General features: G+C 38.2%; 1 protein-coding gene across 3 annotated transcripts in view; it reads right to left on the bottom strand.

Moving 5' to 3' along the window:
- The window catches only part of sox13 (SRY-box transcription factor 13), a 56,361-nt gene that overhangs the window by 15,229 nt on the left and 24,027 nt on the right, over positions 1–17,105 (bottom strand). For 2 of the 3 annotated variants that reach the window (XM_086168519.1, XM_086168520.1), the window contains 6 exons: positions 5,460–5,676; positions 5,247–5,349; positions 3,064–3,150; positions 1,852–2,024; positions 1,247–1,315; positions 999–1,113 (listed from right to left, as the gene is read on the bottom strand). In XM_086168519.1, coding sequence (XP_086024645.1) covers positions 999–1,113; positions 1,247–1,315; positions 1,852–2,024; positions 3,064–3,150; positions 5,247–5,349; positions 5,460–5,675 — 763 coding nt within the window. In that variant the 5' untranslated portion in view covers position 5,676. The remainder of the gene's footprint in view (positions 1–998; positions 1,114–1,246; positions 1,316–1,851; positions 2,025–3,063; positions 3,151–5,246; positions 5,350–5,459; positions 5,677–17,105) is intronic. The other variant, XM_086168521.1, reaches the window with a different exon arrangement.

Below are 17,105 nucleotides of genomic sequence, written 5' to 3'. Positions count from 1 at the left end.
GAAGTTGCTTCGGTGCTTAAGTTTACCACAACCACTCTACCCTCTCACGTTGCAAACTAAGCCAATGGGGCTGTTTTGGCTGTTAACCCGCACTCCACTGCAAACTACTGCTACTTGAACCACTGAACATCTACACCCATATGCCACCCATCCACTTCAACTTGGCTTTCATCATTTCCCCCAGTAAAATATACCCATAAAGTGGTAGGCATGAATAGTTTCTCCCATTTCTCCCTTTTGTAGATGACAATGGGTTCAAATTAGTCAACTCTCATAAAACTGTCCCAATCATTAACAATCCTCAAGACTTAACCATTCATCACATGTGTGTACATTTGGTGATAACTGAATATATCTGATAATACTGAACTGTGTCTAATTATTGCCTTTCTATCTTAAATTCTATCTCATCTACCTCTTGTGATCATCAATAAATCATGAAATAAGTGAGATGCTGTTTCATGCTCTAGCTAATGGACCTAAGAGTACACATAATTACCAAACCAACTATGGCCTCCTGCAGTCTCCACAATGTGAGACTTATTTTTAGTTATACCGAGTTTTGGGGAAAAATATGGATTTCATTGGCCTTGAATGTGGATGTCATTTTTGGGTCACCTCAATTTTTGTCCCATCATTGGTCATACATGATAGGATGGGAATAAGCAGTATCTTCCAGGGTTTTTCAAAGGATGTATTCTAGTTACTATTCTGTCAAGGCATGCAAATTATTTTTTTTAATCCTAAAGAAAGTTTTTTTTTTCTTGAACCCATTTAACAATATCTGTTTTATTTATGTATGTATGTATGTATGTATGTCCAGCATGTATGTATGTACAGTATGTATGTATGTATGTATGTATTTATTTATTTGTTTATCTATTTATCTTTATTTTGTTATTTCATTTGTGTTACTTCAACAGGTTTTCATATTGACTTGAATTTAACAAAGTTAATTTTGAAAACACTGACACCGCTCTACTTGTTTGATGACTCACCTGGTTTACAAGGAATTGGTTGCAACGGCAAAGTCATTTGAGGGTCAGAGGTGACTGGCAGGGGCTGAGCATTGTGGTGGAAAGCTGGAATCATCACATAGGGCATGTTCACCTGCTGGGACAAGGAATGATACAAACAACTCACAGAACAGCCGTTCTCAATATTCTTAGGGACAAAAAGATTCTGGCAGACTGTGTGTGTGTGTGTGTGTGTGTGTGTGTGTGTGTGTGTGTGTGTGTATGTATACCTGTATCTGTTGCTGGAGTAGGTTGATCTTATGTTGCTGCTGAATTAACTGCTGCTGCTGTTTAGCAATCTAAGACAGAATACACATAACACAAATTACATCATACTAATTTGAAGGTATTAGCTTCATCCAAGCGGTGTCATTCCTGTTTTTTTCCAGCCCTATTTACACATTGCTACCTGCTAATTATGAATTTAGGCTTAAATGCATAGAAGTGGATGATATAAAGAAACAGTGCAGGATGGGTAGTTTCAATAATTTAAGCTAATAACGACCCAGGCTACAAAAGTGTATACAAATGCCTAGGTTTAGGTCTTCCCATTGTTAATTCTTCATATTGATAAACAATTTTAAACTGATTCTAAAGAAAAGTCTAATAATTTAAAGCAATTGTTAAAATTCAGACATCCATATGTTGCGGCCTAGAATCCTGTGCTTGTTCATGTCAATAGGTTAAATCCATGATATCCTGTATGGCCCTTTCTTCAAAGGCTTACAGGTCTGCACACAATCTAAGATCAGACATGTAAGATTGTTGCCTGAGAGAAACATGTTGCATGAGAGAAAAGAGGACTGTCTGAGCGAGTCCCATATGGGTTTCAAACCTGTTCCTGTTGCTGTCGGGCAAGTTCCATCTGCTGCTGCTGTTTCTCCAGCAACAGGGCAGCCATGTTCCTCTGCTCAGAATGGGCTCCGAGCAGCTGCTCCCTCAAACCACTCAGCTGATTGATCATCATTAACAACTGGAGTTCCTTCTCTGCCAGAGATTCTGGAGTTCCTGTACAGTCAGGTAAAGAGTCTTCTTTTATTAGCTGCATTCTGAATTTATAAATGCGAAGTAATTTGTATTTATTTATGAACAGGTTATGACTGCTTTTGCAGCGGGCCTAAATGTATTGAATGACATTTATTATTAATCCTTTCTTATTTGCATATGGGTAGATAACACAAAGCCATATACTAAAACAGCTAAAATTTCAATTTATGATGGAAGAAAGTATATATTACCCACAATGCAGCATTAATTCAATGCATGTATTTAGAGTTTTGAATGTATTTTAATATTCTTTTACAAAGTGATTATGTCATCACTTTCCATTTACAAAATATATTGAATGCGTTCAGAATTTGCCAAGTACTATGTCCTATGATGTATTTTTTTTTAAACAAATAAATCATTATACCAGCTTTGAAATATGTAGCTTTAAAATATGACTATTTGCAGGTACACCTTGGACTGGTCCCCAGTCCATCACAGGGAGACAGTATAGAGACATACAACCATTCACTCTTCATTCACAAGTCTGGGCAATTAAGAAGTGTCCAATTAACCTACCAGGTAATTTTTTCATTGCGCCATCTACTAGAGAATAAGACAATGAATACCAGGAGCAGGAAAACCGTAACATTACTGGAGAAAAAAAACTCTTGTGCTATATTGCCTATTCAATATTATTGAAATCGAATAGCCCTACATAAGATATTGAACTAATCTGTTTCTTAGTCATTACCGCAGGAGTAATGTATTTTAAACGCAGTATCATGGGCCGGTTATGTGGTTACGAACATGGTTACTTAATAGGGTGAGAGGCAATATCAGTTTGAAAGATAGAAAATGAATATGACTAAAGATCCATTGTCTTTATGTCTGTTTCAGCTGAAACTCATGTGACTGATGCACAAGACTGTCAAGTTTTGACTATCACATTATACTATAACATTATAATAAAATGTTGAAATATAAGTATGTTCAGGTTGTATTTCAGAAGATGAGTGCAAGGGAGTAAAGGTACTGGTACAAATCTCTGACAGCTTACCTTTCAGTTGTCCTGTTCCCACTGTGCTTTTATCCAGAAGTTTCTCCTTCCAGTCAGCATTCAGCAGCTTCTCAATGGTGGGCATCACTGTTAACATGACAACAACAGGTACTCAGCAGAACCGTCCTGGGCTGCACTCGATGCTATGAAAAAGTAGTGCACCAAATAAAATCCATTGATGGCAAACTACTCTCTCAGCCTCTCTGCTGTCCTAATGGCATTGGAGAATTGAAGCAAAGATTTCAGGTGCAGGAAAGTGACTTGTTTGTGTTTCAGAGAAAAGTTTAAGTGGATCAATATTTGAGCCTGAGAAAAACAGCAAGGTCAGCTTGCAAAGATTTTGAGAAACATTTACAGAGTGCTGTGGTTAAAGACTTGAAGGTCTCAGTAGGTTCTTGCACACCAGCCTGACTATACATTTGAAGGATTGACCAACATCAGATAAATGAAAATCACCTTGATCTCTCTGAACCCAAATACCAACCAAAACACTTAAGAGTTTACTGGACACGCAGTCACTTCTCCACTTCGATTCCCAGCACAGTGTTTAGTATCTGAGAAACAGCAAGATTTAGTGCACTTAAACAAGGTGTCCAGTCAAGTCGATGAGAAAATTGTATGGACATTTCTTCATGTGAAAAGAATTTGCCACCTCTGGGCTGAATGAAGTTTCTTATAAAGCATTAAGGGCATACCCAATCATCCCTTGATGTCAAGACAAATTACAAATAACTGCTTAGAATTATTTGATAAAATGTTTGCGCAGTCCAAAAAAAGAATGAAACACCTGAATAGAAAACATATAAAGAGACGCTAAGTGCTGTTTCAATATGCTTCTGGATGTATAAGAAATGAAACAATTTCAGAAATAGCGCAAACACATCAAGAAATACTTTTAAATAGAGTTAATATAAAGAGTTACCTAAAGTCTTATAATCTAAATTGATTTATTTATAAACTCAAGCTCAAATTTGAACATTAATATCCTTTTCATACAAACGATCAAATACATGGAGAACAAGTCAAACTTTTTATTCATATATCCTCTGTAACATTGTTGCCTATTTCTTTCAAAAACTTTTTTGCTCCTAAGTTGAACTGCATTACTCCCTAAGAGTATTGTTTTTAATGTCAAAGATTATTGGATGATGGAAGAAAAGTAAAATGAAAAAGCTTGAGCTTTATAAAAATTTCTGTGAGAGAATTGATGGTTTTGGGAGAGAACTCTATTTTGATCAATGGAGTGACTTACATGACATTATTCAATTTTCCTCACATCATATTTTTACAGTGACAGTGAAGTGCTTATTAAACATACATTTGCACAACACTGAAAGGCCAAGTACGGTCAGTTTCATGGCCACTGTCCAGGATGAAACAGACAAGATAAAGAAATATGTGAGGTAGACAGCCCCAAAGGATGAGCTGCTGAATGACTGTCTCGGGCAGGAGAAATGGGACGATGCAGAGGAGGAAGATGGGCCATCATGATATGACAAGCCTGTGCAAATGAAAAAAGCTGGCTCAAATCAAGAAATCCTGCCAGTGACTCAAAAAATCTGGATGCATGTCTTGGTAGTGGTGTTAAGGGTAGCACCAGAGCAGGCGCTTAGCACAAGATCAATAGAAACTTGGGTCTAACGCACAAGAAAGGATTCCAGGTGCAGGGTGTGCAAAAATGTCATTGACACAGTTAAACACATAATAACAAGGTGTGAAATCGCAAAAGTATATGTGGACTACAATAACCAAATGGTAGGCACAGTTTAAAGGAACATGAGCTGGATGCTGGATCCCAAGGTCACAATGGAATACACCTCCTAGGTAATTGGAAATGACCTACAAAGACATTTTGTGGCATCTGGGCATCTTGTTGATTGACAAGTGACATGGGACATGAGAGACTTCAAAAATAACATGGGTTTAAAGAAGGACTATAAAAGGTGTAGAGTAACTGCAACAGGTACGCACATCACCCTGGGTGAGCTGGGTTGCGGATATATGCACACACACACACACACACACACACACACACACGCACACGCAAAAGCTGGAAATTGATAACTCTTCCAAGTACATGAACCTTAATGTGAGAGGTTCACTAAATGGGAGATATTTTCCCAATTTGAATCACTACAGTGCTTTAAACAAATTGATACAAAGACAGTATTTTGCAAACAGACCTTCCTTGATGCTGGATTGTCCCTCTGGTTGATCATGTGACCTGGTCTCTTTCAACCCCGCTGTGCCTTGCCTCTGAGCCAGTTCCTTGCCTGGAGAACGTTCCTGTCAGGACACAGAGAGATCTTCAGCTGAAACTATCGGACCAAGTGAATATTTTTATTTGGACAATAAAGTATTGGCTTTGTGTCTAGTCTGTTTCTCCATACCCTTACCAAAGGGGAGCAGGAGAGCGGTGGGGTCAGTTGACGTGCTTCTAGCGGCTGATTTCCTGACCAATCATGTAGGGGAGACTTCTTGGGAGGTTTGGAATTGGTAATGACTCCACTCCCTCTAGAGACTTCATCCTGTTCTACTTTAACACCAACATCCACCATGCTGACATCCCCACAGGAGAGGAGGCGCAGAGCTGGAGGGCTGGGCTCAACCATTCTGTTCAAAAGACAAATAAAACACACAAACAACTATTAGACAGTAGAGAAGACACACCGCTAGTGGAAATCAAACTGACACATCTCATATAGATGGTGGACCTGTTGAGAGTCAATCCAAAAATGGGCCAAGTCAGATTTGGGCGAAACAATCATTGCCATCCAGTTGGTTAGAGTATTTAATAGTAATACATAACAAGAGACTGCATACCACTCTTGACTAATCAATATGTACCATATGTTAAGTCAATGGAGTATTAGATCGTAAGGATTCATCTATAAAAAAGCAAAACAACGGTCCATCAAAAATCCTGTGTCCGGATGGATAAACAACAGTGACGTGCAGTCAGTAGAGGCAGGGGAGGCCGGGCCTCACCTGTCATCATGGAAAGAAAAAGATGCAAAATGAAAAAATAAATTAAATGACTATATATATTCAGTGATTTGTACTATAAAGTTATTTGCCACTTATCTTCATCATTTTTAGTTTGTTTTTTTTTCAAAATCACTGAAAAAATATTCACATTTACCGTTCAAATATGAAGAAGAAAAGTGCGGTAACAAAGCAACCAGCTGAGCCCACTATGGATTGCGCAATGATTCTGCTAACTGTGCTGGCATGCTATGCACTGAGACTGTACTACTGTCTCTGTGGATGTCACTATTAAAAAAACACTTTTACTATATGAACTAAATTTCGATGGTCTGGCTGATGTGCCTAAAGTTTTTCGTCAATGACTGTAACGTGTTTCTCGTAATCATAAAACGACTGCGAAGAGACACTAAGTGAGGCACGCAGTGACGGTGCCTCACGGTAGGGGGCACCGCTGATCCCAGGGATCCTTCTTACTACTCGGCTACAGAATAATAGAATTAGCAATAGCAAGCTACAGTAAACAGTTAGCAAGCCAAGTGCAGCCATCCAACTATTTTTCTGCCGATGTCATCGGGCTGTTTAGCTCACAAACGGTGAGGGATGAATGTAAATCTCCAGGGCAGCTTCTCAACTTTTTGGCCCAGAAGGATTTCATTCAAACTGTTCCTGAGGCGACAAAGTTGCTCCGGCAGGTTGGTCACCGTTCCGGCTACGACAGCATCGGCGGAGCGGTCATTCTCGGCACCGAATAGACTCAAAACATACAGTCGGAGCAGGACCGATTAAGGACGACTTTCTTCACTTCCATTGAGACAGAGAGACTTTTAACACTGAAGAAAGATAAGGAAGACTTCTACAAGCAAGCAATCGATGCCTTTCTTCAGAGGGAGCGGCGCAAGGACTTCATTAAAAGGTAAAGGTAAGAGATAATAACGTTTTTTTTGCATGTGCTTTTTTTCTATATGTAAAGAATGTTGATATGATATTTTAAGCAAAACACGTCAACTGCTGCCAATGAAATGGTGAATAAGCTACTCTGTAGAGTTCATGTGTTTGTAAATCTGACTGTGATGACGTCAGTGCCTCACCAGCCATGAACCCCACCGCAAGTCACTGATAAACACACACCAATAATGTCAATGTCCCTTGAGCAGAATCACAAAATATGGGCAACACACTGTTCTTGAAACTTGGAAGCCATGTTACCCGCTACTGCCTTTGTAAGAAAAACAATAGAGGGATTTTTAATCAAATAAAATGCACTACCTACTTTTGTATTTAAAATCTCTAAAACTCAGAGGCCTCTCGCATTGCACAGTCACATTTGTACATTGCAATAAAAAATTTTTGGTCATAATGTTGGTAGACTTCTACAGCTTGCATCATATAGGCTTTTAAAAGACAGTAAAAATGAAATCATGATGCCAGAAACACAATCTTTACATACAACTCCACTGTCAGTCATTATTACATTTTGTCATTTACACATCTCTCATCCCTCCGTCCTGTTTCCCACCTTTGTCACTCTTTTCTGCATCAGTTCACTATCAGTCTCGTTTAGTTTTGACTGATCTCTGTGCATCAAGCCTTAGGATTGAGTTGATGTTTTCAGTAAAGTGCTGTGATTTGCAACTGAAATGGAGATTGCAAGTGATCTTCAGACTTTGATATTTTCCCAGTACAACTCTTTTGTGATTTTACATGTGCTCCCCATGTGATGAACAAAATCAGGACATGCTTTAATAGCATGTATTCAATATATATTATATAACAAAATGTTGTCTTTTAGAATTCACTTTGGTCATAATGACCATATTTGTCAGCAGCCTACAACCTTTTTGATTTTTCTTTATTTCAGCTCTTTATTACGCTAGATAGTCATATTGTCAATATATTTCACTTTTCGCTTATTTTGAAGAGATGTGGATCAGTTATTATAAACAAAGCCAAAATACTTGTGGAGTGGGCAGGTCTCCCAGGACCTTTAATAACAAACATGGAGCACTTCTGTTTTGGGTCACTGGTGAAGTCAAGATCAAGGGTTAGGTGGTGGTCCTGTTACCCTCACCTAAATTCATAACAAAGGGTATTGTCTGTGTGTTTGTGAGTGACAGACGGGAAACAGAAAGCACCTCAGTGAGTGATGGAGGTAGGGAGGAAATATTAAGTCAGAGAATTCAACCGCAGTATATGTGAAGCTGTATGTGTATTGTGTTCCAACTCTACTGCAAGCGGAAAGAAAAACACAGCAGATAGCAGAACAAAACAAACAGAACATACAAGGGCAAAAAAGTGCACATATATATAAAGAGGCAGAAAAAAAGCCATTGTTGGACTTGGGGAACAAAGGAAGCCAGGACAATGGACGAGAGACTGACAAAAGCCGCCAGCCGCAGGAAACAGGCCGGATAACAATGCCAGCGGAATGTGCCGACCAACTCGGGAACACAGTGAAAAAAAATGCGGAGCGCCATCGTTCTGCGGAAAGCATAATACTGATTAGACCCCCCTCCACTTCAGCCAACTCTCACAGCCTCCACACTCAACAAAGCCACCTGTCTGCCAGGGTCCAAGGCTCCAAATCTCTGTGATATATACAATGTGTGTGCGTGTGTTAGTGTGTGTACACACATGTGTGTGTGTGTGTACATGTGTGTTTGTACTAGCTATTCCAAATGCTATGGGAAAATACTCCTGTTCGCATAGTCACATTTGGGGAAGTCACATCCGTCATCACCTTAAAGGATGATGACTTTGAAGGTTATGCTCTTGGTTTGTTTGGAATTGTGTTCTAACAGTATTTATACTGTTTAAGGGCAACATCGAACTAAATATACCTTGTGTTCTAGTGTGTGAATTCTGTGTATGCGACAAATGCCTGTATGTACACTAGATTAGCAAGAATTTCTAATGATGCATTATGATCTCAATGGATAATGAACTGCCCCACAATGCATTGCAACTCTTAAGCCAGTTGTGAGATTACAGGACTTAATAAAGCTTCTATAAAATTTAAGCCAAGAAAGTAACAATGTAGACCCCTGCCTATTGGTAGTTTAGCCAGATATATCTGATCTGAGATTTAGATTTTTTTCTAACCACCACATTAGTTTTTCTCTTATTACTAGCTGTATCACAAGGCAAATATGGCCTTAAAATTAAGGGATAGGACAAAAAATACTACCTGGAAATACCGGTAGTTAGACCATGAGCATCGCATTTGTCTCACCTTGATAAAAAAAAAGCTAATGCTGTTTGACTTGATAGTTAAGGTTGGAGTAAATAACAGATCTCATTAAATAACAATGCCCTGACAGCTATTTGAACATGACCCCATATTTAGATAGGCTGTATTATGAAGTCTGCTTTGAGACATACGCACTTTAATTCAATTCAGAAGCCACAGTAAATGAGAAGATGCATTTTCATTCAACGGCAACACTTACATTACAAATGTCTTATATGAAACTCAAATATGACAACATTTCAAATGAAAACTAAAGAAATAATAAACAAGCTAGAGTTATTCAAAAGTAAATTAAAACAGGCTGTTGTTTTTCAGCACAACCAAAGCTCTGTCTTTAAGATTCAGGCTGAAACAATAGCATATGGTGAGTGAGTGATTGACTGCTAATGCTTAGGGGGAAAAAAAAGAAAAAAAATCAAAAATGTGACTTTCTGGGGTAAGAGGCTTTTTCAACAAAATTCACAATGACGTTTTAGACAATGAACTCCACTGAATATCATAAGATATTCAAGTCAAATTGGTCACAGTTGTAGATCCCTGCACCTAATTTAGCCAAAAATGAAGTTCCGCTCATGACAACCTATGGAATTTGCACCCTGATCAGTACTATAATCAACTGCACACCTGTAACAACCCATTTTAAAACATTGACAACGCTGTGACAACTTTAGCAGCTCAGAAGTTCCCCTGCTCTTTTCTATCTATGTATTGAATTCATATTCATCATCATTTATAACATTTTGTTCATTGTTTCTCATCCATTATTGCACTAGGTCATATTAGATCTTTTTGTCAGAACCTTCTAAAATCAAGCGATCAATATTAAAACCATTTTTATACAATCTCATATAGCAACATGTGATTTACACAATAGAACAACACAAACATCCGCAGCTGGGGAAGGAGAAATGCTTAAGACATGTGACATTTTACTTACTAAAAAGGAGAAGAAATGGTAAATTATAGTTAAGAGGAAAATAAACCATATTTTGTAATGGGTGGATTTGAAAAAGAAGCATACATTAAAACAAGATGGATATATATATATATATATATATATATATATACAGAACAAGAATAACAAAATAAATAAACAGGTAATGTTTGGGTAATATCAGGAAAAAAGATCATAAGAACAATCATAATCTTGACAGCAAAAGGGGGTAGTAATAAACAAAGAAAGAAAAAAAAAAACTAAAATATGAGTAAAGAGGTTTAGATTTAAATGCTTGGTTTACATTACAAGTTTACACCATTTGCTGTCCTCACCAGTTCATGAAGGCTATACCTAAAATTGTGGGTCATGATAACGACAACATGCCTCTCTCTGGGTTTTTAGATAATAAATAATTCCATAAAGTCAAAGTAATTGAAAATAAGCGCTGCAAGGGTTATTGTTTATTAATATTGTAGTACATTTGAAAATGAGTTCTTCATAAACAAAACCTTTTGTAAGATACTGTAATCGCTGATTCTTTTTTGAGAATCTCTCAATGATCAGGGGTTTATGTCATCTTTTCTTCAAATCAGTTCACTAATTTTCTTTTTTCCTTAGTAATTTCTTTAAATGTTTTGGGTATTATATTTCCAGGTCTAAGAGTAATTTCTTGATGGATTATACCTTTTGCCAATGCTTGGCTCATGTATGGCCAATTCTTTAAGGTATCAAAATCAGTTCAATTATAATTTTTTGCTGATATTGTGGAGGCACTGAAAAGATTTTTCTAAAAGGGGAAAGAAAAAAAAAAAGTGAAAATATCAAAATGATGAATCTGAGAATTGATAAGTGAATAAAATGGGTATTATTGTAGATAATTTATATCACTGTTTTATAACTAGTCTTTTCTAAAGGTTGTGGATGACAGGAGACTGTGTCACTCCTTATTTTTAATAATAAAAAAGAAGAAAAACAAAAAAATGTCATCAAACATCTCCAATTTGGCAAGGAAATTTAATCAAGTTACTTGTTACAACAATTGTCTGCAAACTGACCAACTATTCGCACACATGTGGTAGCTAGTTGTACTGACTTCTTTTAGATGAGTCTTTAAGTCTTCACCTCTTTAACATGGAAGAATTTATCCTCTTCAGAGAAATGTATTTATGAAATGCAGACACACAATGCGACACATTAAATTTTCTTTGGCACAGCTGTTGTTTAAGAGGGATTCAATGTCAAGACTTGTCACCTGATGTTCTTTAAAAGTTAGAATGATTGGAAATGCGGATAATAGAGTTTACGATGCAGGCTTGGATTTCATTACATGCAGAAGCTGGATGATTATTGAATGTGTTTTCATTTGTAAGAACAATATTTGGCATTTTTATTCTAATAACAATGACAAGTGTCACACATGCATAAGGCTGCATATGTGTTTGTGTGTGTCAGAGAGAGAGAGACAGAGAGAGAAACAGAGAGAGAGAGAGAGCAAGAGAGATAGAAAGAGAGTTGTGTGTGTTGAGTTTTTTCTTTTTCACCTGGAAGTTGTTGCGCACTGTGAATCATCCAAAGACCACATTATAAATAAGTAAGAAATTCAGCTTCAACTTGGGCACCTCCATTACCCCCACACTTCCCACTTATCAGACACTTTTCCGCTCAAGTATAATTGGATAGCGTAAGATTTGAAAAAAAGGCCTTGCAAATTATGATAAGCCTTTTTTCTAATTCTTTTTCTATCAACAATTTTTTTTAACAAAATTAGAAATAGACACACACACATTCACCAATAGATGAGCATATTTTGAAGGCTTCTTACAAAAAACTGCTAAATGGTCGTTTTGTTATTGGACATTATTGTTGGTACTACATATAAACACAAGCTGCATGTCTGGCAATGTTTTGAAATGCACAATATGTCCTGATAACTACTTCATATGTATTTATTTTTCAAGAAAAAAAAAAAAAGACATGGAAAAACCCTAATGCGCCGATGCCCTTCAAGCAAGCTTGTTAGGCGTAAAAACTACCAACATATCGAATGTCACCTGCTCAACTACTCTGCTTTGAACATAATACTGCCACTTTCACTTGCTAGAATGTGTTTTAAAGTACATGTTACAATTTGAATTGTCTTCAGGGGCAAAATGTTAAACTTTCTGCAGAACAGGGGGAAGTGAGAGCAAAATAAAAGCACTTCTCAGGGAGTGCTTGTGGTCATTTTCTCAACACTGCTTTTAACACTTGACAGGTAATGAGGATAAAAATGGAAGGGTGAGAAAGTGTTGGTCCAACATTGCCACAGCCATTGCCTGTTCAGCAAGGGGCTGATTGTGCTTCACAGGGGTCTTGGGTCTAGAAGTAGCCACAGACTGTGTTTTGTCCCACGGTGGAAGTTATTCCTGGGTCCCCCCCACCAGTCCCCCTTACGTTCCACTCTGGCTGGACTGCCACAGGTGGCTTTCACACGCCTACATGAGTGAGTGTGTGTCACCCAATGCATAAGTATTCACAGAATCCCAATGACCCACAAAGGTGTTGACAGCAAGGAATGCGTTAAGGTGCGTATTTGTGTGCATGTGTGTGTGTGTGCGTTTGTGTGTGTCTGTTGTGTGTTTTTAAAACAATGCGTTTCATAAATAAGTCACAACAATGTGCACCAGCAAAGATGAGCCCATCCTGGCACATCAGTCCCATCTGATTAAACACACACTTAGCCTATCTGCAGCTGACTGCACTCATGTGGAACGTTACCTCGTGTAGGTATGTATGAGTGCATTATTTGAATCGCGCTGTCTTCTTACAAGGTTATCTGATTGAGGCCTACAGCATTTTCAGACCACCAACGTTGCTCAGCTTTGTAGACCCTGCATGCCACCAGGAAATTGACTGAAGACAGCTGTTGAGTTGAACACAAGTACAACAGAGTGGCAAAAACAGTACCTTTACAGACTTGTCGTGCAGATAGATGACTAAATGTAGTTGGAGTTCGATGTGAGTGATAACATGCCCAAGCAGGTTGGCTTTCAAAGAAAATTAATTCCTTTGTGGATTCTAGTGTTTCTTTTTTTATTTTATTAATGGGAAGTGAATTGTGAAATTACAAGGGTTTAAAAAAGAAAAAAGGTTAAATTACATTGTAGCACAGTAACAGTGCATCACTTGATCAGGCATTAAACTGCCTTTTAGTTCAGCCAAGTCTAGTCAATTCTTTTATGTGCAGTTGTTTTGGTTCACACCCAATATGATTGTTAGTTTCAACATCATCACAAATGAGTCTCATCAAGGGCTGTTCCATATTCTATAACACATGGTCAAAAGAACACCTGCCTTTTAGGTGTGCCCAGTTCATTAAAGTTCATTATAATTTAACAATAGAACTGAAGTCAGACACACAACACAAAGGGTAGTCTTCAATGAATAATAGTGTGTTTAACCATGACATGAATGTAACTTTCCATTCCTTTGATGAACACTTAATTGCTGGTGTTGCAATTAAAATGCAAAATTCAGCATGAAGGGAGAATATACTATCTCCTGAAACAACTTACTTCAAACATGATATTTGTATCTGTAAGTATCTCCAAAGATGAACGCTTAAGTTTCTTTATTTGATTGTATCTGTATGTTTAGAGCTCTGAGGGAGAACTTGATAGTCAGATACAGCTGCTACTTTTGCCCCAAACAAAAGACAATGTGGCTCATGAGGCTAATTTGTCACCATCCTAGTCTGGAAAATATTGGACAAAAGTGTTGACCAGATACTCAGACTGACCACCACTTTGAGCTGACGATGCCAGGGGACAGAGGGAATATGCTTCTTCCCTTTAGATAAAAATCAGCTCCTTTCCTCTGAGCACAAACAACACTGATAGCTTTCACTTCCCACGCCATGAGAACACTTCACAAAAAAAAAAACATTCAGTTACCCTACAAGCCTCAACATGATGAAATTGTACATTTTTACCCCATGAAAGCGGCAATGAGCGTCTCCTTTTCTTTCTCCCTTTGTCTTCAACTTTGTTTTTCATTTCTCTTTTCTCTCCCGACAAGAACAACTTGTTGGGATTTATTATATGTTTGGCCTCTTCTAGCTAGTGCCGGAGGCTGAGCGACAGGGAAAGTACTGCAGACAGAATGAGTGCTGGGAACCAGTCTCAGCAGTTGAGAGCAGCAGGGTGAAGAGTTAGACATCTAAAGAGGTTTACATGGTGATCAACAAACAAAGACATTCCAAGTCAGCCCTGAGAATGACAGCTGTTAATGCTAGATGGATCTCTGCAGAAACAACAGTGCCAGAAAACTACAACACATCAAAGTCAGCTGGTTCTACAGCTTTTCTTTTCCCCCTTCACAGTTTAATTGTCAAAGGCATTTCATGGTAGGGTTCTGACAGTAAGTGACGCAGTCATGTTGAAGCAACCAATGACCGAAATGTAACAAATGTTTGGGTACGTCTTCAAAAATTAGCACAATTTGCTCAGAGGTAATACAACAATCAGTTTCACACCAGGTAGAGCCTGCGAGCAAGAAGGGGACGAGGTATGTACTTGACCCAAGAAAATACCTTCAAGAAGGATTTAAATTAACATTTCATTGATGCCCTCAGCAACTCCATACTCTCCCTCTGATTGAAAAACCTGTGAGCTGTTTTTAAATTCTTTTACAACATTTTAAAATAGATCAAAAATATAACCAAAATAATCCTTTTTCAACACATTTCATATAATTCATATATTTAACACATTTTCCCTGTACTTGTTACATGTAAACATGTATTGTTTAAGCATTAGGGTGTGCATTAGAATATGATACATCAAACCAATTTTAAACTTAGTTTAATAGTAAAAACCTGCAGTATCCCTATGAAGTTGCCACAGCATAACAAAACAAAACAAAACAAAACAAAACAAAAAACTTACTTGGAAAGAAGATCATAAAAGACTGCACACAGTTAATTATACTTAAACATAAATCATCTGCACCTGCTGGTTGGGTTGTTTAACTGACTTGGTGTGCTAAGATGTGACAATTTGCTAACCATACAGACTGGTTATTCTTCCCCAGTAACTCTAGCTTTCTCTTTGCCTCTTGTCACTTACCAAGCCAACTCCAATCTCTCCTTTCAAGAGGCAAAGTCCAAAGAGGCCCTTCAGATCAAAACAAACAAAGGCTTCATCTGCATAATCTTCATATTGTTGTGGGTAACCTGCATTCAATCTCAAATTTACCTAAAAGATAACCCTGACCAACAGAACTGACAAAATTAGTTCCAAGATGGTTGTGAAGTGAAGAAACGCGTTCAAGCAGGTTAGGAGAGGAAAAAAATGCGTTCGAGCAGGTTGGAATGGGTGGAGAAGAGTGTCAGGGGGAATGTGGGATAAAAGAGCATCTGCCAGAATGAAAGGAGAAGTGTACAAGACCATGGTGATGATGTAAGTTTTAAACCTGGTTAAATCGTTTTTATTGTGGCAACTGGAATCGTTTTCTTCTCTTGAAGACATTTCACCTCCCATCTGAGAGGCTTCTTCAGTTCTAATTGACTGTGGGGTGTTTTCGGTATTAACTGCTGGGGTTAGGGGTTGGTCTACCGACATCGTCTATAAGGTAACACAGGATTACACCAAACAGCTGACATTTGCTTTCCTCTGTTAAGGGACACAGAGCAGAAGGTATTCTTTGGTAAAATTAGCAACAGCTCCTGAATGTGCGGGTTAGACAAAGTAAGTTCATGAGCAATGTCCTGGAAACCAAACCCACCCAGATACATATAAGAGATGATACACCATTACGTCTTCCCTGTTTGGTCATGGATGAAGTCAACTGGTTTGCAGAAAAAGCTAAACAAATAATCAGCAAAGAGAGACAGAGACAGAAATTCCACTCCCACCAAAAATTAAATGAAGCAGGACCCAATCTACTGCAACCCTCACATGGAATAAGAAGGACAACAATACCCCCAACAATGACAATGACAACAAGAACAAATTGCAAGTATCTTGGTGCCTTTAGTTGGAAACACCCCATGCCATATTCAGAACTTAAGATTTTGCCATCACGGTGAGACAGACCGAACTGGATCCAGATGAAAACCATCATGTCCTTTGATGTAACCTCACTTTATACGTGCATTGGGGTCAGTCAAAGCAGTGAAGGAACAACTGATAAAGAATCAGCCTGACGAGACCCCATGTATACCCTACTAGACCTCTGCCTGGAAATGACATACTTCCAGTAGAATGTCGATTAAGATACTGTAGGTGGTTGACACATGGGTTAAGATCAAGAAGCAAGAGGTGGAAGCTTTCACTACAAACATCAACATGATTGAACATAAAGTTCCCTTGGGAGGATGTTACTGATGACACATTTCCTTTATTGGACTGCTGTGTACACATTGAACACAACTGAAACCTGGACACAAGATGTACCAGAAACCAATGCACACTAATGCTGATACAATACTTCAAACACAAACTAGGGGTTATCAGAACTCTCCACCATTGAGCCAAAAACATTCCATCAACCGATGAATGTGGAGAACTGTGGTTCAACATGTTGAGAAAGCCCGATAATCTTTGGTTTACCCTTATTGGGCCTTTACCAAACTAGAAACTACCAGAGTGAGGAACAGAGAACAGGGAGGAGGACAGAAACAAATGCAAGGACATAGCTGTACCCTATGATTGCTGGTATTTCTGAAGAGTTTTCAACATGTCTCTGAGGTTCTCAGTCATCCAGGTCAGGTTAATTCCTGTTCGAATCTTTTTTTTGGCAACTGGACTTGAATTTTTTTTTCCTTGAAAGACATTTCATCTCTCATCCGAAAGGCTTCTTCAGTTCAAATGGACTGTGAGGAGTTTCTGT

This window comes from Fistularia commersonii, chromosome 21 (genome assembly GCF_037954325.1).
Source record: "Fistularia commersonii isolate RoL2024-O1a breed Wild chromosome 21, RoL_Fcom_v1.0, whole genome shotgun sequence".
NCBI lineage: Eukaryota > Metazoa > Chordata > Actinopteri > Syngnathiformes > Fistulariidae > Fistularia > Fistularia commersonii.
The sequence above is the reverse complement of the archived record's forward strand: the minus strand, read 5'-3'. Positions and strand labels throughout refer to the sequence as shown.